Source organism: Carcharodon carcharias, chromosome 21, assembly GCF_017639515.1.
Source record: "Carcharodon carcharias isolate sCarCar2 chromosome 21, sCarCar2.pri, whole genome shotgun sequence".
NCBI classification, from domain to species: Eukaryota; Metazoa; Chordata; class Chondrichthyes; order Lamniformes; family Lamnidae; genus Carcharodon; species Carcharodon carcharias.
Window position 1 is genome coordinate 31,543,650 of NC_054487.1, and position 24,101 is coordinate 31,567,750.

General features: G+C 43.0%; 2 protein-coding genes across 4 annotated transcripts in view; one reads left to right on the forward strand and one right to left on the reverse strand.

Annotated features, from left to right (window-relative positions):
- The window catches only part of LOC121293122 (structural maintenance of chromosomes protein 1B-like), a 185,253-nt gene extending 182,291 nt beyond the window's left edge, over window positions 1–2,962 (reverse strand). For all 3 annotated transcript variants that reach the window (XM_041215814.1, XM_041215815.1, XM_041215816.1), the window contains exons 1-2: window positions 2,852–2,962; window positions 558–746 (exon numbers count right to left, since the gene is read on the reverse strand). In XM_041215814.1, coding sequence (XP_041071748.1) covers window positions 558–746; window positions 2,852–2,960 — 298 coding nt within the window. In that variant the 5' untranslated portion in view covers window positions 2,961–2,962. The remainder of the gene's footprint in view (window positions 1–557; window positions 747–2,851) is intronic.
- A 250-nt stretch (window positions 2,963–3,212) lies between these two features.
- LOC121292919 (RIB43A-like with coiled-coils protein 2) overlaps window positions 3,213–24,101 on the forward strand; it is a 41,139-nt gene continuing 20,250 nt past the window's right edge. The window contains exons 1-5 of the mRNA XM_041215405.1: window positions 3,213–3,513; window positions 4,475–4,556; window positions 18,236–18,580; window positions 20,870–20,988; window positions 23,014–23,241. Coding sequence (XP_041071339.1) covers window positions 3,397–3,513; window positions 4,475–4,556; window positions 18,236–18,580; window positions 20,870–20,988; window positions 23,014–23,241 — 891 coding nt within the window. The 5' untranslated portion in view covers window positions 3,213–3,396. The remainder of the gene's footprint in view (window positions 3,514–4,474; window positions 4,557–18,235; window positions 18,581–20,869; window positions 20,989–23,013; window positions 23,242–24,101) is intronic.

Below are 24,101 nucleotides of genomic sequence, written 5' to 3' on the forward strand. Positions count from 1 at the left end.
AGCACGAGGGAGTCAGAAGCTGTGAATGGAGAGCACACTTGCTCGCTGCTTCTCCAACTAAACCGCATATTGTTTTCCCACTCCCTACGCCTTGAATTATTCAGCCCTGGACCAGAGAAGCCATAACATATGACAATATTGTAAGGGAGTGACTTTTCTTGAATTTGCCATCCCTGTCTTTACTTTTTGCAGGCTATTGGTGGCATTTTGGGGCCGATTTCACCCACTGCCCACTCGTATTTTGAATCCTGGTTTTGATGTATATTGTTTTTACTTGTAATTCATTTTCTCCCCTTTGTGCTGTCCTTCTGCAGCATTCATTTACATATCAAAGATAATGACAAGGAACCCTACTAACAAATTATTGCTATTTAGAAGGAACATGCTAATGCAAAGCACCATTTCTCCAATAACATTTTTTACTGCAACTGATTTAATGACGTCATTGGTCTAATTACTTAAGTACAATTGTCAACTAACAGATGCACTACGAATACATTGACAGTCAGTAAGTAGTATAAAAACCATCCAACCACCTCACCCGCCCTTCCCATTACCAATAATGACTCTGGAAAATGATAGCTCCTCTCCATTTTCTTTTTCATACAGCATGATGACCCTTGCAGTAGATGACACAGGCTGCCCTATATGAGCACCATGAATCAGATCCTTGATGTGCTTCACTCTGAGATTCGCAGTTCTCTCACCCATCACAAAACTGATAGCATCCATTACATTAGATTTCCCTGTGAGTGAAAGCAAAAAACTCTTGTAAATTATAGAAATATTCATATTAAAAAACAGTATAACAGTACAAAAGCCATATTTCTCAGGGTAATATCTAATATACCATTATTTTCAAATCTTTAAAAGTAAATAACTGTGAAAGCAAGAAATTCAATACTCAATTACCGTTTCCCATTTAAAAAAACATAAATGTTACATATTTGATACAAACAATTGGATTGATATAGCCTTTCACAATCTTATGATGTCCCAAATTGTTAGGCACACTAGGAGGAGAGATTTTATTAAAGAATCCATTTTATGTTCAGGACTCATGGAGATTTTGCAGAATCTGTTGAAACAAGTGATACCTGTAGAATGTCAACAAATCTGCAGAGAGTGCATAAAAGATTCACAAGAATAGTCCCAGAGATAGAGACCTTCAGTTATGAAGACAGATTGAAGAAGTTAGGACTGCTTTCTTTGGAGAAAAGAAGGCTGAAAGGAGATTTGATAGAGGTATTTAAAATCATGAGACGTCTGGAAATGGTAGAAAAGGAGAAACTGTTCCATTCATGAAAGGATCGAGAACGAGAGGGCACAGATTTAAAGAAATTGGCAAAGGAAACAAAAATGATATTAGAAAAAACTTTGTCATGCAACAAGTAGTTTGGATTTGGAATGCACTGCCTGAGAGTGTGGTGGAAGCAGGTTCAATTGAAACATTCAAAAAGGAATTAGTCAGTTATCTGAAAAGGAAGAATGTACAGAGTTATGGGGAGTGGGCAGGAGAATGACACAAAGTGAATTACTCATTTGGAGAACCGGTGCTGACACGATGGGCCAAATGGCCTCCTGCACTGTGACAATTCTATGATTCTGTGAAATGGGCAGACAATGATGCATCCAATTTAAAGCAGTCATGTGTGAAGTGATGCTCTTTGAGAGGTACAACATGAACACCGGTATAATCTAAATGATCCTACTTTGAGGAGTATGCAAGATCAGAGACACTGCAGGGTGCAGAAAGGCACTGGAGAGAGTCCAGAGAAGATTTACAAGGATGATATCAGAAGGAAAGGATTGACAGGCTGGGATTCCTCTCTCTTGAAAAAAGGCTGCGGGGTGAAGTAGTGGGGGTCTTTAAATTATGAAATATTTTGATAAAGTGGAGACAGGAAAAATGCTTCCTCTTGTGGGGAAGAGCATAACTAGAAGCCATAACATAAAATAGTTACCAAGAAATCCAATAGGGAATTCAGAAGAAACTTCTTCATCGAAAGAGTAGTGTGAATATGGAACTCACTACTCAGGGAGCAGTTTATGCAAATAGTATAGATGCATTTATGGGGAAACTAGACAAGCATTTGAGGGAAAGGGGAATAGAGGTTAATGTGGTAGATTTAGGTGAGAAAAGTTGGGAGGAGCCTTGAGTGGAGGATAAACATGGATTGATTGAACTGAATGGCCTGTTTCTGTGCACATATTCTATGTAATCCTAAGCAATCTGCAGAGGTGGCAAGACAAGTTGCTAAGACAGTTAAGGAAGCACATGAAAGCTCAGCTTTGTAAATAGGGGCACTGAATACAAAACAAGGAAATCATTCTAACCTTTACAAATCAGTGGAGGGCACAAACTGAGGCATTGTGCATAATTCTGAGCATCACACTTTAGGAAGGGTGTCAAGACCTTGGAAAATATATGGACGAAGTTTACTAGAATTATACCAGGGTGAGGGGCTTCAGTTATGTGGAAATTTTGGGGAAGTTGGGATTGTTCTAATTAGAGCTAATAGAGGAGACTTAATAGAGGTATTCAACATTTTAATAGGTTTTGATAGAGAGCAGTAAGAAACTGATTCCTCTGCAAGTGGGTCCGTGTCCAAATATCATAGGTTTGAAACGAAAGTCAAAATAACATTTATTCACACAAAGGTTGTGAAGATCAGGAATGCAATAACTGAAAATTTGAGGAAACAGATTCCATAGGAACTTTCCCGAAGGGTTTGCAGCGTTATGAGGAATAACCTGGGGTGTGGGACTAAATTAGACAGGGTTATAAGGAAAGGTGTGTAGCTGGGTCTAAGCGCCCTTCTCCCGGACAATGAGGGATGGTTTTCCTGACCTGATCCATTCGGGCCGATGATACAGTTAAAACGCATGAAGGGCCCGATCAGCTGCCGGCCCCGCCATGACTTGAAATCTTCCACTTCAACTAACTGTAAGGTTCCCATTCCGAAAGCCTGGTGCTTGGGATGTGGCTGTTATTCTTATATAATCTGCAACTGCAACTCCGATTCCGTCAAAAGACCCGAATTTTCTCCTGCGCGCGACTCCTCCAGACGACGCCACACCACGTAGGTTCCCGCCAGGCGTAGATATCGCGAGATTTAGAGACGTATCGCGAGAACCTCCGGGATCTCATGTCTGTTGCCTGGTCGCTTAGCAACTCTTTTATTTATCTCCCCCTCGCGGCAGGAAGATGCACCTTGGGAGGGGAAAATAGAATAAAATAGACCAACGTCTCCTCAACTCATACTGTTGCAGACATTAAGTTACCTGTCACTGGTTTGTTTGCTTTTGAAGATATTTTCTTCTTGTTTCATATAGAATTAAATAGCCGTCTGTTTGCTTTAAGCTTGTGAGAAGGAACAAAACATACTTCGAAAGATGCACAAACTGGATGGTCCGGTTGATTTGAAAGAAGCTGCTATTTTAGCGGGGCGAAGAGACTTGGAATTGCAGCGGCAGAACAGAATTTTTAATACCAGGCTCAGAACAATTGGGGTAAGTGTGTAATGTGTTGCAATTTCCCTTCGTCATGTAATTTTATCGTGGATTTTAATCCGGAGTTTATATCCGGGGTGTGACTTGTGACAGTAGGAAAGGTAAATACAAAATTTACTTGGAGATGGTGGCGTGAGGTTTGAAGAAAACATACTCTACTTATTTTGTCAAGGGTACTGGGGGGATACAGACAGGAAAGTGGAGTTGAGATCCCAATCAGATTGGCCACGATTTTATCGAATGGCGGAGCACGCTCGAAAGGCCAAATGGTCTACTCCTCCTATGCCCTATTATGTCAGCAGCAGTTAATATTTGAATGTGCTTTCATCTACAACTATTTGAAATATCGTCCATCCTCAACACATGGAAATAGAAATATTCCTGACTAAATATGGTACAAGTGCAATGTAACTATTAAAACCGATTTTATACTTGTACATCAAGCATTCTGAAAGTAGCAGGGGCATTGAATAGATTGTAAAATCGATCTGACTAATATCATGTTTTAGGATTAAAAAGTTAAAGAAGAACTTGCATAAAGGTTAATAAATGCTGCTAAAAGAAATCACATAAAATATTTCTCTTTTGTCTCTGACTTGTATTTTATCATTTACTGCCGGTAAATTATAGTATTTTGTTAGTTCATGGAATAGGTATCACTCGTAAGGCCAGTATTTATTGGCCATCCCCAACTGCCCCTGAGAAGATGGTTGACAGCCACATTCTTGAACTACTGCAGTCTATGTGGTGTGTGTACACCCACAGTGCTGTAAGAGAGGGAGTTCCAAGAGTTTAAATCATAAACGGAAACAGTGTATTTGATTACATATAATTAAGTATTACTTTATAATAAACATTATTCCAGATATCACAGTGGATGTGGTCCATAGCAATACACAAGCGTACTGAAAGGAATTTGTACAAGTATTTTTAAAATGTATACTAATCTGTTTTTTTAAAGATTGATAAACAGGCATTGGATGGCCAAATCAATGATAGAAAAATTCAGGAAGAGACAGACACTAGAAAACATTTAGCCTATGGTAAGTTCTAATAAGTTCTGATATATGGGTAAAGGATTTAAGGCAGCGTGTAAACTGATGATTAGATCACAAAAATACTGTATTTTCCTTCTCTTGTCAACTGCTCATTCAGATACATGCAAGTGCCTGGCCATGAGTAAAGATACAGAAATGATCCTCTCTTTGATGGCTGCTAACACTGTTATGATATGGCAGATGATGTGTGTCAGGCAGACCAAATCCACAAGGGAAACTTGGTCGTGCCATCACAACGGTTTTGCAATTTGTATTTATTACAAGAAGATGTGTGTGCTGATTTGAAAAGTATTGAGTCCACCAAGACATTTAGAGATTTTAAAAATTAAATTAGAATATTAATTAACAAAAAAAAATTCAAGCACATACATAAGACAACAATTACTACTATAACAAATCCTAAAATTCCTAATTGACCTGACTCCCAGTTACCCACCCTCTTTAAGACAACAGTCCAAATAGATTTTACATTTAAAATAAACCCAGCAAGGTAACACAGTACCCACTTGACAGTAGAATTCCAAATGGTTTTTCTCCAACTCTGGTTACTTTACATAGCAGACTTATGCACAAATGGCTAGAGGCTTCTTGAAGGCTGCTGCACACACTCCTGTTAGATCTTACGTGGCCTTCTCCAATAGCCTTTCATTTTCCATTATATATGTTTTCTCTCTTAAATATGTAAATTCTATCGGTCTTTGAAATTGTATCTTCCTCCAAATATAAAAAAACTTTCATGTTGCCAATATTGTCAGTAACCTTTGGGAAAATAAACACATTCCTTAGCCTTGCTTATCTGGCTATTTGTAAACAGATTAACATCCCCTTGAAATCCAACAATCCCTTCATTTATCTAAAAATGCAAATTTCCTTCACATCTTACATGCTAAGCCAGCATCCATCTTTACACATTAGCATGTCAAGCACATTTCTACACTTAGCTTCTTTTGATGATTTCATGCTTGCAGTCTACTTGACTGCAAATATAATTAAATCACACAGAACCCCCATACTCCCCCCATAAACCTACTTAACAAGAAACCTGAAAAATATTATGAAAATTATTATACTTTCATCACAACCCCCAAAACAAAAATCAACTTTAAAACACAATTCTCAAAGGAGGATAACTAAAGGTGATTCTTTTTGTACTATTTTTAAGGATAAGCAGTCCATAAGATGAGGAAGAGCTGCAACTGGTAACTGTCCCCCAAATCTTCAAGCTGTTACTCTGTTGTGAGGAAGAAGCCTTTTAGATCTTGGGATGGGAGGGCAGAGTAATCCATAGACAAGGAGGTAGAATTTCATAGGGCAGAATTTTCCTGTCATGCCAGTGACGGGTTTTGTGGCAGGCTGGAGCAGGAGAGAGGCCGAAAGTTGGATTTCTGCCAGTGGGGAAACAAGTTGGAATTTTCCCCTCACCACTTTCATGGTAGGCTGATGATTTCCCACTGACCTATGATGGGAACCCCAGCTGCATGCATTAGCATGTCATGAATACTCATTAAAAATGCAAATTGCCAGAATCACATTCCTTCTCCCAAATGCGTGCCATGCCAGCAGAAAATTGGACTGGTCTGAATCACAACCGGATATAAGTGGTATGCAAAACAAAAATAAAAATACCTGGAAAAACTCAGCAGGTCTGACAGCATCTGCAGAGAGGAACACAGTTAACGTTTCGAGTCCGTATGACTCTTAGGTATTTTTATTTTTGTTTTGGATTTCCAGCATCTGCAGTTTTTTGCTTTTGTATAAGTGGTATGCAGTTGCCCACCTATACAACATTCAAAGCCTACTTGCAAAACACTGCTCTGGATCATCAGTGATGCCAAAGGTGCAGTGTTAGGCAAGACTGGTGGGGGTGTCTGGTTGGGCTCCTCACGATGGGTACCTTGGGTGTGCAGTAGGGCAGCTCATGGTGGTTGTTGCGCTTCTCCTGAAGGAGAGCACTCGTAGTGTGTTTTGGATCTCAGGCAGGACTGCACTCTAAAACAGAGACCAGTATGGCATCGGGAGGGGGGCGGGGTGGGAGGGTGGTGGTGGGGAGGGTGCGCAGTGGGGGACGTGGGGAAATGACAGAGACATGAGGGTGAAGGGTATAGGGGAGGGTGCTCTTGGTTGGGTGAGGGGGAGGTGTTGGGGAATGATGACAGACAGAAGGAACATTGGGGGTGGCAAAGCTGGATCCCGACATGGAAGATTAGAATACAGACACAAAAGAAGGGTGGGCCAGATTCGGTTGGCAGGAATGGAAGGGGATAAACTTGGACTCTAGAGTAGGAAAGGTTTGGGGGGTTAATATGGCACAAGCTGGAAGAGTTACACAGAGACTTATGAGAGGAGTGGAGGTGGATGGCTGGCACATGAGGGACAGGTTGTACAGAGACTCATAGAGTGGGGGAGAGAGAAGGTGTTGTGGTCAGTCCTGAAGGAACTGTGGAGCTGACAGACAGTCATAGTCTAGGAACTGAGGCCAAAAGGTCAGGGTGAGAGATTAAAGGTAGTCCTAGGGCTCTGTGGACCACATAGTTGGGGTGAGAGATTAAAGGCAGACCTTGGGCTTTGCGGGCCATGCTACAAGAGTTATGCATGGCACAGATGTCATAGTCCTGCTCCAGGGAGGGGCAAGGCCTGTGTGCTCAATGGGGGGCAGGCACACTTTCGTGCGCAGGGCATGGTCATTGCCTCACACTCGGTTGTGATGGGGATGTCTGGCTCGGTAATGGGATGGTTGTAGTCAGGGGCTGAATCTGCAGCCTGTAAAAGTTAATAAAGTAGGGCAGGGGGCGAAGGAAATAAAGATGGGAGGCATTGCCTCTGTATATCACCATGCACTCAGCCTCAAGATGGAGAGGGGTGAGGTCCACATGGGGCACGAGGACATCAACAGTGATGGGTTCAGGGGGGAGGGCAGGAATAGCCACAACAATAACTATGGGATCCAGGGTTACATGTGGGGGCGGAAAATCACAGGAAGGAGGTCTACCTGCACATCATTGGTTCCATGATGATCGGGGGACACAAACGGTAACAAAGGAGGGTGGAAGCTGGTCTCAAAATAGAAATGCAGCACCAACATCTTGGGACCCTGAAGTAATGATGCAGGTTAAAATTGAAACTGGAAAAAATTCTCCTTCGGAGGGGCCTGAGGCAATATGGGAGAGGCCCATGGCTGGACTCGGGCCACCCTCATACTTGTTAGATTTCCAACATGGATGTGAAGTCTCACCTAACAGAATTCATGCATACTTTATTGAGAATGTGGATTTGGACCCATTGATATATGGTGGGCTTTAACGTGAGACTGCAAGAGTCATTAGGGTCACATTTAAGGTGATCAATGTGATCATTTAAAGAGAGGAATGTAAGAAGGAAAGTTGCAGCTAACCATTAATGGGGCACAGCTGCTGTATATCTGTAAGATGATCACCAAAAGCCTGTAAAGTGCATTATTGAATTGCATGTTTCATGGGTCAAAGTGCATCCACTCATTCCAAAAGTGCAACTTTGGTATCATAAATATACCAGAAACAGGCATCACTGAGGGTGAACATTGCATGGCTGTGCTCAAGCCTTTTCAATCTCAATCGGATTAACAGGTGTAGTTGCTGGGGTAGCTTCTTAGGAACCTAGATCTGTGAGGTAGGGCCTCAGCTACAAGACTAGAACAGGAAAGGTGAGTAGCGCAGATGTGTCACTAGGGCATGACAGTGGCTTTCTATTTTGCGAGTGGGAGCTCTATTATAATTAGGCATTTCTCATTAATCAGTTGGTTCTCTCTGTACATAGGAAGAAGGATTGCAGGATGGAAGCTGCACTCAAATATTGCGTTCTTGATAGCAGTGCTGCGATTTAGGAGGAGAAGAAGGGCCTGGCGCCACCTGGCTCAGCTTTGAGAGGAGCCCCAGCCTGAGATCCCTGGTCTAGGGGAGCCCCAAGAAGAACCAGAGGAGGAGAAGGTCAGACTCATCCCATGGAGGAGACTGGCACGACCAAGAGTCTACCAAAGACGCCTTTCCTATTCGGAGATAAGTGAGAGACAGTGCTGCGCAAGTCTACATTTCTCAAAAGATGTGATGGCTCATATCTGTCGCTTTCTGCGGGAGAATCTAATGCAGCATGGACTCGGAGGCCATCTTTTGCCAGTGCCCCTGAAGGTCATCGCTGCACTCAATTTTTTGCAAGCAGCTCATTCCAGGGATCCACAGGGGACCTATGTGGCTTTACTCAGTCCTCAATACATAAATGTGTCAAGGAGGTGATGGATGTCCTCTACAGTAAGTCTCCTCATTATGTGAAGTTCACAATGGATGACATTGGCCAGGCTGCTAGATTTCTTGGATTCGTGTCTAGCTCAGGCTTTCCTAGAGTGCAGCATGCAAACGATTGCACAATGTTGCTTTAAGAGCTCCATAGTAGCAGTCCCTGATCTTCATTAACAGGAGGGGTTCCACTCCCTCAACGTTCAGCTGCTGTATGATCATCAGAGGTGCATTATGCGTGTTTGCACCAGGTACCCTGGGAGTTCCCATTACTCCTACATCCTGAGTCACTCCTAGGTGTGACAGATATTCAAAAGGCCACAGTGCTTAAAGGGTTGGTGCTGGGGTATAAGGGGTACCTGCTGAAAAGATGCCTCATGATACCCGTGTGTTGTTGTCAAAGTGCCTCGGGGGAGAGATACAATGTGGCACACCGTGTGACAAATCCATCATAGAGCAGACCATTCGCATCCTGAAGATGTGCTCTCAATGTATTGACAACTCGGGTGGGACTCTGCAGTACTCTCCACAGAGGGCGTCCCGCATCATCGTGATCTTTTGCACCCTGCACAACCTGGCACTTCAAAGGGGAGAACACTTGCCAGAGGGAGACATGGAGGAGACTGAGAACTCCTCGGACGATGAGGACCTAGAAGGGCAGGAAGCTGAAGAGGCCGATGAGGGCCACGTTCCATGTGATGATGCCCTTGAAGCACCACAATGTGGAAAATGTGCCGGTGACACACTGATAGCCACAAGGTTCCAACAAGAGTAAGGACCAGGCAAGGGGAACCGAGCACATATCTCCTGTCCCTTAATATCATGCCAGTACTTGGAAAGCCCTTTACAAACAGTGGCATGGAGAGCAAGGGCTGCATATGGCCTTTGACCTGCAATCCTCATGTATCACCAGGCCCTACTCTGGAAAGGTCAGCAGCCAAAGCTGCATGTAGCTGATCTGGGAAGTGGAAAGCAGCATTCTAGTGTTAACCCTGAGTCTACTAGACTTGATGCAGTCGTGGCCACCTGAGTGAGACACTTCTTGCAGTGATAGAGATGCGCACATGATTGGAAATACCATCATGGCTGCAGGTTTTGTGCTTTAGCACAAACAATTATGATAGCTCAATATTGATGAGACACCATTACAGATAACCCTCCAAGGCACATGAACACTCATAACTCCATGGTGTCTTGTGAGGAATAGAAGTTCCACACTCAAAGTGCAGACACTTTCAGGAAAGAGCTGGACGCATCTACCTGACATTACAGGGAGTAATGTACAGGCAGTACACCTGTCACACCGTAACGCAAGAGTCCTAAGGTGAGCTCAGGAGGACAGAAAATTGTGCTAATTTATGACAGTATCAGGCATCATCAAGGCCTAAAATTGTTCCAAGCTGTTATATCCTGCAGTTGCAATGGATGGACAGGGTGAGCCTTTTAGATGAAATGTCAGATCGTTATGGTTCAATGATTCTTTAATTCTTCCACCTGGATTCCAACACAAGCCTTGCTCACATCCAATCATTTACAACTCCAACCGCTCTTATGATAGCATCATTCCAGTACTTCCTCTCTATGTTAGATCATCTTTTTGCAGCCAGTTGGGAGATATCCTTCAAGTATTGTCCTTACCAAATGCCATTAATCTTGTAGCAGGAGAAACCTGCTCACAATGCCTTAAAGAGGCAGCAAAATTATTGGATATCAGGGATTCAATACCATGCAAAAAGCAGGCAGTGGAGCATCCGGGAGGGTACTCTGCTTTGGCTGTAGGACAGGACAGGCTTTAGCAGCAGTACAGAGATGAAATTCACACCCAAAATGTTCACAGAAGTGCATATGAGTAAGTAGAAGAAGTGGAGTTGACCAGTAACATTGAACCAAGAGTTTCACTGACACAAGCACTCCTCCAGCAGTGCCTCACCAAGTAGTATTCCTTTATATTTGAGCCCAGAAAGAACATTTCAATGATTACTCAATCTGGGTCATTACAGCCAATCTCCATTTGACTTCTGCTGATGTGCATACGTCAGCAGAGCCACTGGCCTATTACCACATATGGGATCCCTTAGTATCCAAGGGCACTGAGACTAATTGTGGCACTCAACTTCCAAATGTAACTAATTTACTATAAGTTAGTAATTGAAACTAAATGCATCCTTATTTATATGGCAACAAAGGCAAGCAGTAGAACTATAACAATGCCAGAAGAAATGCACTGACTTAAGAACATAATAAATAGGAGCTGGAGTAGATCATGCAGCCTGTCAAACCTACTCCACCATTTAACATGTTCATGGCTGATCTTTGGCATCAACTCTTCTTTCCTGCCCATCCCCATATCCCTTGCTCCTCTGAGAGACCAAAAATCTGTCTATCTCAGCCTTAAATATTTTCAACAACTGAGTATCCACAACCATCTGTGGTAGAGAATTCTAAAGATTCATAATCCTTTGAGTGAAGAAATTTCTGTCCTAAACAATCAGCCCTTTATCTTGAGACGGTGCCCCCATGTTCTAGATTCCCCAGCCAGTGTCTACCCTGTCAAACTCCTTCAGAACCTTTATGTTTCAATGAGATCACCTCTGATTCTTCTAATTTCCATAGGGTATAGACCCAATTTACTCAGCCTCTCATCATGGGACAACCCCCTTATTCCAGGAACCAATATAGCCTCCAATGCAAATATATCTTTCTTTAAATATGGAGACTATCCACAGAACTCCAGGTGTGATTTCACCAAAACTCCATACAGCTGTAGCAATATCTCCTTATTCTTGTAATCCAAAGCACTTGCAATAAAGGCCAACGTGCCATTTGCCTTCCTAATTTCTTGCTGTACATGCATGCAAACTTCGTGTTCTTTGTACAAGTACAAACAAGTCCCTCCAAACATCAAAATTTACAAGTCTTATATCTTTTAAAATATATTGTTTTTCTATTCTTACTATCAAAGTATTACTTCCCCACATTATACTCCATCTGTCACCCTGTTGCCCATTCACTTAACCTGCCTATATCTGTTTGCAGCCACTTTGTGGCCTCCTCACAGCTTACATTCCCACCTAGCTTTGTATCATCAACAAACTTAGATATATTGCTCTCTATCTTTTCATCTAAGCCGTTAATGTAGATTGTAAATAGCTACGGCCCCAGTACTGATCCTTCTGATTCTCCAATAGTCACAGCCTGCCAACTTGAAAATACTCCATTTATTCCTCTTTGCTTCCTGTCCATTAACCAATCCTCTATGCTAATATATTATCTGAACTCCATGAGCCCTAATCTTGCATACTAACCTTTTGTGTGGCACCTTATTGAATGTCTTTTGAAAATCCCAGCATTATACATCTACAGATTCCTTTTTATCTACCAAGCTAGTTACATCTTCAAAAAGCTCTAATAAGTTTGTCAAATATGATTTCCATTTCATAAAACTATGATGACTTTGTCTGATCATACTATGATTTTCTTAGTGCATTGTAAGGCTTCCTTAATAATAGATACCTGCATTTTCCCAATGACTGGATAACTAGCCTGTAATTCCCTGTTTTCTCTCCTCCTCTCTTGCAGTTTAGTGTTATATGTGATAATTTCCAATCCATCAGGTCTTGGGGATTTGTCATATTTTTGACCATTAAGTTTCTCAATACTTTTTCTCTGCTGGTAACAATTGTTCTTCATTCTTATTAGCCCCTTGGTTACTCTCTATTTTTGGTGTGTAATTTGTGTCTTCTACTGCGAAGACAGACACAAGATGTTTGTTCAATGCCTCTGCCATTTCCTCATTCCCATGATAATTTCTCCTATTTCTTCTTCCGAGGGACCAAACACTTACTTTAGCTACTCTCTTGCTTTTTATACACTTGTAAAAACTTAGGAATTGTTTTTATTTTCCTGGCTAATTTACATTCATAATCTATCGGCGGAATTTTCTGTGCTAGCTGGAGTAGGGTGTGTTCAGTGGCATGAGCGGACAATATGGCGAGAAGGCCAAAAACCAGTTTCACAATGTCAGGAAACCAGTTTACGATCATCTGCTTAGCCCATTGATGGTGGGCTGCGTTTCCCGCCATTGGACGTCGGGAACTTTATTGTAATGCATCAGCATATCATTATAAGGCTAGTCTGCTGGACTCATCCTCCCATACCTACCCCCCCACCTTTGCTGGATTGTCCGCCAACGATGCCGACCTGTTTCACAACTGCATTTAAAAGGCATGCGCTTGCTGGGCTGCACTTTATGGGGAACTGGGAGTTCGGTGCACAGTAACATTGCAGAGCACTCATGAGGGATGCCTGTTGGACTTCAAGCTGCATTGTCAGTTGGGGCGGGTGCAAAGGCTGCCCTGTGGTTGAAGTGACTTTGGGGGGGGTGGTGCAGCAAAGGCTGTCCAGCGTTTGAAGGTAGCACACAAGTACGTGTGGGATGGACGAGGGGTCGACGAGGGAAGCGACCATTTATTAGGGACACCTCATATTAAGTGATCATTCCTCTGCAGCTGAGACATTTCAGGCGCAGTCATATTGGTATGATTGGACTCGGGCCTCTAGCTTATCTGCCCACTCAAGCAACGCAGAGGCATCAAAGTGCCAACAAGCACTCCAGAGCTTTTCACTCCTCGGGCACAGATTGCACAGTAATGAGCGTTTTAGTGGACTGCAGAACAGTTGGATGACTGGGCACGTTGTACAATCTCCTTGCTAAAGCTGGCCGTGGAGCAGTCACTGGTGGAGGTGCTCACAGCCCCTTCAATGTCATTATCCCGGTTTGGACCAGTCTCCCCCATGGTTCAAGCTAACAGTGCAGCCTTGCATCATGGATTAGGAAAATGCCTGCGCCTGAGCTGAGAGCACAGAATGCAGTCCAGTGGGCAAGGCTGCCACCAGTTGATCTGGTGGAGTGGGCCAGAGAAAGGTGGGGCTTCGGACAGTCATGCAACACACTAATCTCTGGCCATCCAAGTGGTGGCCAGCACTCTCCAGGATACGTTAAGGGACCTTCAGACTTAACCAGGAGAGGTGCTTAGTACACACATGCTAACCTACCCATCTCACTCTTTCATCCAGCAGGAGGAGTACATCAGGATCATGGAGCCTGGTGAACTAGTTGTGTGGCTTGCGGCGTACAGAGAGTGCAGACGACGGATAAGAGAGCGACTGAGGCATCTGGCTGCATAAATGGAGGAACAGCACCCTGTGGAAAAAGGGATGGCTGGGGCTCCCACACATGCTGCCAAAGAACCACAGCGAGCCATCACTGATTGGCACCTAGCTAGACCCAGGGTCTATAGACGTCGCCTTTTATTCCTGCAGATGACCGACAACCAGTGTCGCCGAAGACTGCGCATTTCTAGGGAACTGGTTGGTCACATCTGTCAGCTTCTGCAGGATTTGGTGCCATGTGGACATGGAGGGCATCCACTGCCAGTGGCCATGAAAGTGACCATGTTGCTCAATTTCTATGCCAATGGCTCCTTTCAGGGCTCCACAGGTGACCTCTATGGGATATCACAAGCCTCCACCCACAAATGCATTCATGAGGTCAGGGATGCTACTTTCACGAGGGCACACAACTTTGTGCATTTCGCCCAGGACCAGGGGAGCCAGGATGCAAGAGCAATTGGATTTGCCCAGATCTTAGGTTGCCGCAGGCACAGGGTGCCAGCAACTGCATTCACGTGGAGCTCATATCATGCGGTCAGCTACATTAACCACATTGTTTCTATTTACCGAATGTGCAGCTTTTGTGCGACCACCACAAATGCATCCTGCAAGTCTGCTCATGATTTCCAGGGAGCGTGCACGACTCCTACATTCTCAGTCAGTCACAGACCCCTGACGTCTTCCAGGGCCCAGAGAGGCACAGGGATGGCTCCTCGGGGACAAGGGCTACACACAGATGATGTGGTTGGTGATGCCCGTGCAGCGGCCTCAGACTGCAGCAGAGTGAAGGTATAATGAGGTTCATGTTGTAACTTGCAACTTGGTAGAGCAAACCATCGGGATGCTGAAAATGAGGTTCTGATGCCTGGACCAGTCTGGTGGAGCAGTTTACATGGTGTCACATATCGTCGTTTCCTTACAATCTGGCGCTGCAACGGGGAGAAGAGCTGGCTGAGGATAAGATAGAGATCTCCTCCGATGAGGAGGATGTCAATCGTGATATGGGTGAGGAGGTCCTCAAAGGCGATGGTGATGGCAATGAAGCCCTCGCACTGGCCAGATGAGGCAGGCACGCTTGGGAAGCCCTCATAGCTGCTAGATTTGTGGAGGATAACAACGACATGCAGCTGGAGCTGCTGAGGTCACAGGAAGAGGGCATTTGGATGGACCGGACACTCCCAGAGTCACCTGGATGAATGGCCCCATGGGGTGTACCTGCTGATCCTCCTCCCTGTGGGTACCCAAGGGTCCCTGGCTAGCTCCTTGAGGAGAAAGGGTGGCTGGAGTGAGATCGGGCTGCCCAGCACCCCTCTCGCATTCACACTGTTGGAGGCCAACTATGGCGTCAGCGATGGAGTTGATCCCGCGCAGCAGTGCAGGAGCAATATCCTGGACCAAGGTCTCCATGGCAGCCGTCATTCTACCAGTGTTGACCTTGGTGCGTTGGCATGCTGGCGCTATCATCTCAGCCTGAAGATGGATGGACTCTTCTATCATTCTTGCTATCTGAGAAGCACAGCGGACATCCCTTCCTGATGTACTCAAGCTTGCCTTTGCAGCTCCAGCAACTGTGACATAACCAAGTCCTGAGGCTTGTCATCTGATTCAAAACAGCAAATTTCTGGCCTCCAGCAGTCCTCCAAGTGCCGGGCCTGGGAAGTCCCTACCGCTGCCTGCTGTGGATCATCAAGTGTGATGTGCTCACCAGATTGTGATCCCGAGGCTACTCTAAAGCTAGGTTCCACCAAGGAGTGTGTCTCTGCACTGGTGGAGGGTGTGGGTGAGCGCTTTGAGGGGCCTTCAAGGAGGGTGCTTCCAGATTCCTCTTCAGAGATTTCTTCAGGGCTTAATTGAAGGCCCTGAGCTGCGGACTCTGTCGGCTGTTTGGCAGATGTGCCTGCAAAAGCAAGGAGAGATAATTAGTGCATGGCAGTGGCCTGTGAAACAGTACACATTGCCCACAGTATGGTTGTCTGATGGATGTTGCCAGATCCTCACTTGGTGGAGTATCGCTGAACTCACAGTTAGCACAGGATCCTTGCTGGCCAGCTGGATGGCTCTGTTTTCAAAGTCCTTGAGGACCTTGATTTTAGGCATTCCTCCTCCGGTCTGTGACCTCTCCCTCTTGTGTGCCAGCTTGCCCCACATGAATAGAGATAGAGAGAGCATAGGCAGGATGCCAGCCAGGCCAGATGATAAGTATGCCTAGAATGTGTGGGTGGTGAGTGGTCCCATGGATGGGATGAGAACAGTGAAGGTGTGTGTGTGAGAGAGTGAATGGTGATGTCCCTTGAACTGTCGTTGAGTGAGGGCCTTGTGGATGTGTGATAGGTTTATGAGTGTGTGAAATGAGAGTGATGAGAAGAGTGACTTACCCTATGGAAAGGAGGAGATCATTCATCCTCTTGCGACACTGGGTGGTTATCCTCTTTTGCAGGGCGTTGACACTGACTACTGCTATCACCGCCTCCCAAGCCGGATTGGTGATGTTGCTGCCCATCCTGCAGCCAGAGTAGGAGCAGAGGACGTCACATCAAGCCTCTGCTGCATCCAAATGGTGGTCAAGGGACGCGGCATTGAACCTGGGGGCTGCAGTCTTTTTGCTTTTCAGGGCCATGTCTTCTTTGCAGCAGTCGTAGCTGGAAGCACTGAGAGGTGTGTGCGCTGCTGCACTTTAAATATGGTGCCCGACGTGATGGCGCAGCGAGATGATGGCATGGCGGCCGAATGCGAGCCTGCTTGCGATGGAAACAGCGTGTTTCCCAGGAATGCAGAATTAATGCGGCAGGTTTGTGATGGTATGGCGTGAAGAGCCTTCATAGCGGCTGGCTCATAAAATATGGTTTTACTCACCTGCTACCGCATTTAATATAAACCTGGGAAGATTCCACCCTATGTTTCCCCCTTTTTTTAATCAACTTTTAGGTGGTCCTTAGCTGGTTTCCGAAGCACTCCCAATACTCAAACTGACTACTATTCTTGCGACATTATAAACCTCTTCGTTTAATCTGATACTGTCCTTCCTAAGTAAGTCACGGATTGATCTTTGTTACTGAGTTCCTTTTTAATGAAATGTATGTTTTGTTGAACATTTTGAATTGGTTCTTTAATTCTTTCCACTGTATTTATCTCCATCCCTTTTAGTCTTTTTTCCTAATCAACCTGACCCAGCTCTCCTCTCATACCTATGTAGTTGGCTTTGTTTAAGTTTAAGATTCCTGTTTGGTCTGGAGTATGTTGCTTTCAGACTTAACATGGAATTCCATTATATTATGGGCAGCATTTTCCTGTCAGCAGGTGGGCCTGCTCGCCGACGTGTAAAATGATGCACAGTGATGTCGGGCAGGCATCCCAACGTCACCGCACGTCACTTAGATTTTCAGTTCGGCAGGTGCGCAGCCAAGTCAGCTGCACACCCGTCGAACTGTCAAAGGCATATTAAGGCCATTTGAAACCTAATTAACTCAATTTAATGAGCTGCCCATCCAACCTTAAGGTTGGCAGGCAGGCGTAGAGCCCAGGCGGCATTCGCATTTTCCATGAAACCTCATCCACGGGTGGGATGAGGTTTCATGAACTGTTTTAAAATCTAATAAAAATTTATACATTTATTCTTTGACATGTCCCAGCTCATGTGATAGTGTCACATGAGGGGATATGTTTTAAAAATTTAAAAATCCTTTATTTAAAAGTTTAACACTGAAACAAATCTCCCTGAGGCATCTCTGTGCCTCAAGGAGATCTCTGCACTCTTTCGCGCACATGTGCGAAAGAGCACAGGGAACCGCTCAGGGAATCCCCCTCCTGCCCGCACAGGGAGCGCTCAGCGGTTCCACGCGCGTGTCATGATGGGTGGGCCTTAATTGGCCCGCCCATGTAAAATGGCGGCATGGACCCAATCGAGGGCGCCGATTGGGTTTGCGCTCACCCCCCCCCCCACCGACAGGGGAAAATTTCTGGCCTATGATTACTTTTTCCCAGTGGATCTTTTACTATGAGATCACTAATTAATCCTGCCTTATTGACTTAATAACCCAATGGGTTGTTATAATGGTACAATATCAAATCACGGAATTTTCAAATATTTTAATTGTGGAATATATGATTTTTTTAACATATCGGCAAAAGCTACCTTCTGTGCCTTCCCCTCTTTCCCCCACTGTGCCATAAACAACAAACAAAAAAATATATGTGGCATCACATTGCTTCTCTTATATTTTGCTGCAGCTAATGATTTGATTCGCCAGGACCAAACAATGTGCCTCCTGGATGAACGGCACAAACGTGATGTGAAGAACTTAAACAAGGCTATTGTTGAATTTCATATATGCCACCAGAAACATGAAACACGTCGTGAGTTTGATCTGAATGATCCACAGGCCTTAAAAAAGGATGTACCTGCCCGAATTTCAGACACTGACCCTCGCTGCACTGTATCCAGTACACAAAAGCTTCCAGGGGAAGACTTACAGCAAAAAGAACGGATTAGACGTCAACAGGAACAAATCAGGGAGTGGCTACTTGCACAACAGAAAGACTTAAAGAATGCTTTGGAAGACCAGAAGTTTGCAAGTTGGTAGAATTACAAAATAACACACTATCTCACGATTGATAAAATATCTGTCATTATTGAATAACCAATTGTACAAGAGATCACTTAGACACCATCTGTGGAGAAATGCCTCTTGTCTGTTCTGTGCTCCTTCAGACAAACTTGTACAGGCTCAAAGTTATACCTTAGTGTATTGTAGCACTAATGTATCACATTTTATTAAAGTAGTTTATTGCCACCCTTTTATTAAAATAATTTATTGCCACTCTGTTATTAAAATAAAAGTATAATTTTTCTTCATGCACACCCTAGTTTATTAAGTCTCCATTCCCCTACTGTACACCATTCCTCAGTTGAAAAGTATGCAGAGCATGGTTCCCAGATCACTGATTTCAGCCATTGATCAGCTCTGCTTTTTCAATACTCTCCAGATTGTTGGAGTTCTGGTGTTAGGTCACAGACCTGAAACATTAATTCTGTTTCTCTCTCCATAGATGCTGCCTGACCTGCTAAGTATTTCCAGCATTTTCTTTTTTATTACAGATTTCCAGCATTTGCAGTATTTTGCTTTTGCTTGGAGATTAGGTGGTGAACAAAATGGAAGGATCTTGCATTTACATACCGCCCTTAATAGATTCATGTATGTTCAAAATATTTTACATTAATAAAGCACTTTTGAAGTCTGGTCACTGTTGTAATATAAAAAATGCAGCAGCCAATTGGTGCACAGCAAGCTCCCATAAACAGCAACATGATCATGACCAGAATATCTGCTTAACTGGCATTTGAGAGACTAATGCTGGCCAGGATTTGTTAGCACCTATTCTTGTACCATTCAAATCTGGTTTCAAATCCAGTCTGGACTGATGAAAAGAAAGTCCCTTCTCTCCGCTTACTTGGAGGATCCTACATGGATTGTAGATTGGGCACATTGTTCTTAATGATTATAATTTTGCGTTACAAAATTTCCCCACAACACATATTGACACTGAACTGGTAGTCTCCTTCAGAGACTGCTGAGAGAAGTGCTTTGAAAGAAAGAACTTGCATTTATGTAGCACTCCCCATATCTCGCAAGATGTCCCAAATAAATTCACACAGAATGGATTATGTTGAATTGTAGACACTGCTGCTATGCAATTATAAATAAATTGTTCTACTAACAGCAAGAGATAAATTACCCATTCACATGCATTTGTTGCTGGATGATGGAAAGATGCTGGCAAGATACTGGTGGAACTTATGAACATAAGAAACAGGAGCATAAGTATCCCATATGGCCTCTCAAGCCTGCTCTGCCATTTAATACGATCATGCCCGATCTTCTGCCTCAACTCCACTTTAGTGCCTGTTCCCCGTATCCCCTGATTCCTTGAAAGACCAAAAGTCTGTCTCAGACTTAGATATACTGAACAATGGAGCATCAAAAGCCCTCTAGTTAGAGAATTCCAAATATTCACAACTTTGAGTGAAGAAATTTGTCCTTATCGGAGTCCTAAATGATTGACCCCCTGATCTTGTAACTCTGTATTCTAGATTCCTCAACCAGGGGAATCAACCCCTCTGGCTACACTGTCAAGCCCTTCAGAATGTTTCAATTAGATCATCTCTCATTCTGCTGAATTCCAGAGAGTATAGGTGCAATTTACCCAGCCTCTCTTCAAGGGCAGCTGTCTCATTCCAGGAACCATTCTGGTCAACTTTTGCTGTACTGCCTCAATGCAAATATACCTTTGCTTTATAACTTTATTTTATAACTTCTTGCCCTTCTTCATATAGAATTGATTTTCTGAATGAACATTACTGACTCTCTTTCTTGCTGGCTACACAAATTGGAGAATTGCAGATGAGCATCACAGGATTTTATTTCATTTCTTTTACTAAATTAAAACATATGAAAAATGTGCTCATGATTTCCCAATACGTGTGGGCAGCAGGCATGGATCCCTGCTAACTGCATGCATTCCAAAGCTGACCCTGTTGTTCCATGGTCTTTTGAGCACATGCCTGAACAAGGAGATGAGAGTTCAATTTTATGTCTCACCAAAGAATGGAAATGAATACGATAAATTAAGCGCTGTTACATCAAGGTGACAAGTCATGTGCTTGTGATTTGTATGAAATATATTATTTGGACAGCGAAGAGCCTTATTCTGTCTGTGGCCTGTAATGCACTTGATTTGCCAACACATTATTAAAAATGTGCCATTCTTATTGTTTAATAACCTGTCCACTGTAAAATTTGAAGTAAAATGGTAACCTTCCTAAATCTATACTTACTTTGATTTTTGTTCTGTTCTTTGTTTCAGATAGATTGTATGATAAGTATAAGATAGCTCAGGATCAGAGAGCTTGTGAACTGCAACAAATGGAAGAAGACATGAGGAGAGCTGTTACTGTGGCAACTAAAGATTTTAATCGGGCACAGGTTTCAATTTTCTCCCTGCACTATTTTTTTTGTTAGAGACTAGATCAACAGTATGCATCTCTTCTACTTTCCATAATTCACATATCCATGCTTCCCCCGTTCATAAAAATGCCTCACTTGTATAAAATGCACTTTCATTTACCGACAGGATAGGGAAAAGGTGGTTGCAACTGTGTTTCAGTGCTTATAGTTCCATCAGTCACCTGTTCACTATTCTTTTTGAGAAAGCAAGGTCCTGGAGATGGATGTAATTTTAGTTAGAGGTCACATGATTGTATTTTGTTTAGAAGTACACAGTACCAGACCTTACCAAAAGCTTTGAAGATGTTGAGTCATTACCAGATGATTCACCCAAACATTCAAAGCTGTGTTCCATTGATTCATAATATTTGTAAAAAAAAATCGTCAATGTGTAGTCATACTGTCAACCATAGATTAAGACAGAATTTACAAGGTGATGGGATAATATGAGCATACCAATGTAGAAGAAATTGGGTTGTTTGAAGGATAAGTGGGATTGCACATCTGAGAGAGAAGGGTGAACATGAACAAATTTCTAAAAGGGAAGAAAAGATGAAATAAAATGAAGCAGACTGAAGATAAAGCATTGGATAGAAACATATTGAAATATCTAGAATCTAGAGAGCTAATAATAAAATAGGGAGAGCAGGGGTTTAAAATGCATCATATTGAGGTATCAAGTATGAATATCCAGTTTTCCTCACGCATCTGAACTAATACTTAAACCTTAGGTCAGTACTTAGGTATGGAGCTTATATTATTCAACTGAGGTTAGATTTGTTAAATTTCTATATTTGAACCTAATTTTTTTTCTGCAATACACAGAACATTCACCCTGGAAACACCAATTTCTGGTCTGAGTGAACAAAGTGTTGAATTTCAAGCCGTGGAAAGGAAGATTGGGAGACGTATAACAATAGGCTGCTGATCCGATATTGCCCAAGTTCCACTTTCATCAATAGCTAAAACTATCTCCATAGTTTCTCAGAGTTGATTCCCAATTTTGATTAAACTTCCTTTTGCTGGGTGCTTCTGGTGTTAGTTCTTGAGCAGACTGCCAGATTGTAGACTTCAAGACCACAATCAGCCAGGAAATCGATCTCACATCTAAAAGACCTGTGCAAAGTGAACCATGTGTCTGGTATGCAGGCCTGCAGATGATGGCTCAAAGCTCGATTGAAATTGGGCCTTGGGCCTTATCTTCATAATGCCAGAGAGCTACAGATGTCAGTCAAAAGTCCCAAAACTGCTTGCTGGTACGGGCCTTCTCAACATCTGCTGTTCTGGTTCCACATTGAAGTCAGTTTAAAAAAAATCACAATTTGTCTTTTGTACAGTTAGCTCCAGTGAATCCTTTAAAGGAATTCAGGTTAGACAATGATTGCCTGGAAAAAATTAGTGAAGTATCTGCAGCACATACTCTGTCTAGTTTCTGCTGAATTTAGCAGCGACATTCTGGAACAGGCAGCAAATGCCAGATTAGCATATTGAAGCAGCCTAGTGCCTGCTTTAGGTGGGCACCCTAGGGACTTGGAAATCAATTTAGGGGTGAGCTCATTGCTGGGTGAATCAGACAAGCAAGAACACAACTAGAAATTGGTTTTTCCAGGATGAATGTTTTGCATTTTTAAAAAAATTGTGCAATTTCTTTCCCAGCATTCTTTGAGATGGTGTCTTGAAGATCATGCAGGAGAAAATCTGCCTTACAGTAGGTGATCTAAATAGAGGGTGTGATTTTACCTTTGGCAAAGCCATATCGGGTGATAGCAAATTGGCTGCCCAGTTTACACTCAGTCTAATGTTCCCTTCCATTGATTTCAATGGAAGGTATGATGTACATTGGCTGACTAATTTGATGCCTTCCATTTCACGTCGCCAAAAGTTAGAAGTACTTCCAGTAGGTAGAATGAAGCAACAAATCAAAATACATTTTTCTTCTTGATTCTATTATGTTTCACAGAGAGAGAATATTGTTGTGAGAGTTTTAATTTTTATGTGACTCAGGCAACTGAATCAGCTACAAAACGTAAGCTTGAAAAACTCCAAGAGCAAGAAGATAATTCAATTGAAATTGAAAACCAGCTTCACAATGACTTCCTAACAGAAAACCCAAGTCAGGCATTAAGTGCTTTTGGACCAAATAGAGTCATTGTGCATCGCTGGAAAGGAATGACCCCAGATCAAGCGGATGATGTCACTCGTAAACAGAAGCAACAAGTCCAGGAGAAAAAGGTACAAATATCAGCTGTCTCCAGTTTTGCCCATATTCTTTGCAACTTGCCATATTTATACTTTGTACACTTCTGATATTGAAACCTTCCATTGCCTTCATGTGTTGGAAACTTCTGTATGATAATGAGTGGCAATAGGCATTGATTATTAAGCCAATTTTGCCTTATATCTACACAAACATACTTTTATAGCAATGGATGCTGGATGGTGATCAGCAATGGGGATTGTAATAATTTTTCCATCTTCCCTAACCTAAGATCAACCCTCATGTTTAAGCTTTTGCCTTGGCTGACATCAGCTAAATTAGAACAGATCGGGGAACAGTGTCCTTTCTGGAGTGTGTGGCTTACTGTTGTATGACATGGTATTTATCCACTGAACCATTAGAATCTCTGCGATGTAAAATATTCTGAGAAACTATTGTCGTGATTTGAGCTCACACCAGACACTCTTCATGCTGAACATACTGTGTTTCAATAAATAAGCCCTGGCTCTCTGTAATACCAAATATGACATTATACATAACCTTAAAAGTGGTGAAAAACAACCCTATTTACATTTATATATACACTAAAAATAATAAAATCCTGATCTCTCTAAAACTGGCAAGAAATACACTAAAGCATGTAGGGCTTTTTTATGAATATCTGCTGTCACCAGAAGCCTCATCCATTCACCAAATTGGAAAATTAGTCTCCCTTTCAAAAGGGCTCAAAACTTTAAATTAGAACAGGCTTCTATGATGAGAACTTAAACATTAGTCTAATATAGCACCTTTCATAACCAAAAGACATCCCAAAGCACTTTACAGCCAATGAAGTACAATTGAGGCATAGATACTGTTTTAAGGTATGAAATGC